This window comes from Austrofundulus limnaeus, unplaced genomic scaffold, assembly GCF_001266775.1.
Source record: "Austrofundulus limnaeus strain Quisiro unplaced genomic scaffold, Austrofundulus_limnaeus-1.0 Scaffold292, whole genome shotgun sequence".
NCBI classification, from domain to species: Eukaryota; Metazoa; Chordata; class Actinopteri; order Cyprinodontiformes; family Rivulidae; genus Austrofundulus; species Austrofundulus limnaeus.
In genome coordinates this window covers 504649-507220 of record NW_013952694.1, presented here as the reverse complement: position 1 = coordinate 507220, position 2572 = coordinate 504649, and the positions used below count along the sequence as shown (strand labels likewise).

Sequence of the window (2572 nt, the reverse complement as noted above, 5' to 3'; positions counted from 1 at the left end):
AAAGACACATTTTCTTTTCTGGATCTCTGAGAGCAGGACTTCAATCTCTGAACTCGTAAAGTTCCTCTTTTTTATTTTGTGATGTTATTTATGAATGAACACTTCCTGGTATCTGGGGCCAAAAACGTAGCCTTATTTGGTGTTTTTGGGGTGGTAATTATGCTAATCTCCTCTCCTCATGCGTGAGCACCTGGACACGAACAGGTGGCATTCATCATGTTTACGTTGCTCATTAAAGCACTTTTCCTGAAGATAGTAGAGTTTGTTGAATCTGATGTGGCATGTTCRTATGAACAAAAGTAAGAGAAATTTAGGATAAGAATAAGAAAATGTTCTTGCACGAGGCCCAATGTTCTGCTGCAGAACCCAAGTGGGCTTCAGCTTGAGGTCATGAACAGAAAGCTAGACGTTCTCCTTCAGGATTTGTTGGTAGACTGAAGGAATCATAGTTCCATTCATCACAGCAAGTCTTCTAGGTCCTGAAGCTGCAAAACATACCAGACCATCACTCTACCACCACCATGTTTTACTGTTGGTAGCTATGTTGTTCTTTTTCTGAAATGCTGTTACTTCTACACCAGATGTTATGTGACTTACACCTTCCAAAACATTCAAGTTGTGTCTCGTCAGTCCACAGAGAATTCTCCCAAAGGTTTTGGATCATTAAGATGTTTTCTGTCAAAACTGAGACGAGCCTTTACGTTCTTTTTGCTCAGTAGTTTTTTTCGACTTGGAATTCTGCCGTCTGCGATCCATTTTTACTCAGTATCTTTCATATGGTGGATGACGAACGCTGACATTAACTGAGGCAGATGAGACCTGCAGGTCTTTGGATGTCRTTGTGGGGTCTTTGTGACCTCTTGGATGAGTCGTGAGCTGTGCTCTTGGGGTAACTTTGGTCRGCCATCCAGGACAGGGGACATTGAAAGAACAAAGACGAAGCAACTGGACTTTTGTTCTGTAGCTGTAAACGTGTGGATTTAACCTGCATGACTCGAGGTTAGTATCTTTATTGTAGATCTTCTCGCCTAGCCTAGATTATTCTTGTTTCCTTGCTTGGCCATGTCTTGGTACTTTAGCAGTCGTGCCATACTTTTTCCATTTTCAGATGATGAACAGAGTAGAGCTCCATAAGATAAATCTTGAGATATTGTTTCATAATTTAAACCTGATTTAAACTTCTCAACAGCTTCGTCCCTGACCTGTCTGGTGGGTTCCTTCTTGTTCACAATGCTGTTTTATTACTGATGTGTAACAAATCTCTGWGGCCTTCACAGAACATCTGTTTGGACTGAGATTCAAWGACACACAGGGGGACTCAGTGTATGAACAACTTCTGCTCTAAAGTTTAATAACATGTATCAAAGTAAATGGGGCTAAATTCAAATGCCACATTTTTGTATATTTTTTGATTTTTATGTGTGAAAAGAAAATTGAGAAATGTAAAATTTTCCTAGCACTTTACATTTATGCAGTACTTTGTGTTGATCTGTTTATAAAGCATATAAAATCCCAGTAAAATATTTTGATGTTTATGGTTCCAACACAACAAAATGTTCAAGTTCAAGTGGTGAATTTGTTTTTTCAAAATGCTGTTTAAGTAAATGATGGCTGCCATTTTTGAGAAATTCTCTTTTAACATCATTAATTATGCAAATATGTTGTTTACATTGCTCCATTAAGCGCTTTATTCCCTTTGGTGAAATTCAAGACAGAAAACAAATCAACTCCACATTTTTCATCCAAACAATTAGATTCTGCTCAAAGTGAGCCTGATGGCAACAGTTTGATTAATGTTCACAGAGGACTGAAAAGGTTTTGTAGTGTGTTTGTTTCCACCTTTAATGCTAATTGAAATAAGACACTAATCTTTATTTGGCCTCTAATTACAGAGTGAAAGACTGCTGTTCGGATTTTCTTCTTATCTTTTAATCACAGGCAGAATACGTTTAATTAAAAAGCAGTAGAATGATGTTTGCAGTAGAGAATAATGACTCAGCATGGTCCTGTGACTGAGTAAATCACACTCTTAAAAGAAGCTGCATTTGATCAATATTAATGTGAAATAAAGTGGAGTTACCAGAGGAATGCTCCCTCTCTTCTCTGTGGAAGAGATATGATTATTCATCCGGTCCAACAGAGCCTCCAGGGCTTCTACCTGCAAGCAGACAGGATAACAAACAAATGTTATGAGCCACAGTACGAACAGATTAAACCAATAAAAAGATTGTTTTAATAAAACAGAACCCTCCAGGATAGGTTTGAAGTGTAAATAATAGAAAGTGGTTGGGCTGTTTTTTTCACATTGTTGTATTAATTATAAATATTTTAAAGCAGTATTTCTCATCAAGTCTCCAACATTCAGTCCAACACATTCAGTACAAGAGGAAAACTTGACCTCTTTAACCATGTGAACCATATTGCTTCAGTAGAAATCTGCTGGAAGGCACATTATTAAATATGTTTATCAGCACAAACAAACGAACAAACAAAACAAAAACAAAACAAAACACAATCCTCTCTTAAAACCACGGGACAACATACAGTCATTATATTGTAAAATGTTTATATA

General features: G+C 37.2%; 1 protein-coding gene across 1 annotated transcript in view; it reads right to left on the bottom strand.

The window, feature by feature from the left end:
- The window catches only part of cartl (cocaine- and amphetamine-regulated transcript-like), a 7800-nt gene that overhangs the window by 3949 nt on the left and 1279 nt on the right, over positions 1–2572 (bottom strand). Inside the window, exon 2 of the mRNA XM_014021408.1 lies at positions 2081–2158. Coding sequence (XP_013876862.1) covers positions 2081–2158 — 78 coding nt within the window. The remainder of the gene's footprint in view (positions 1–2080; positions 2159–2572) is intronic.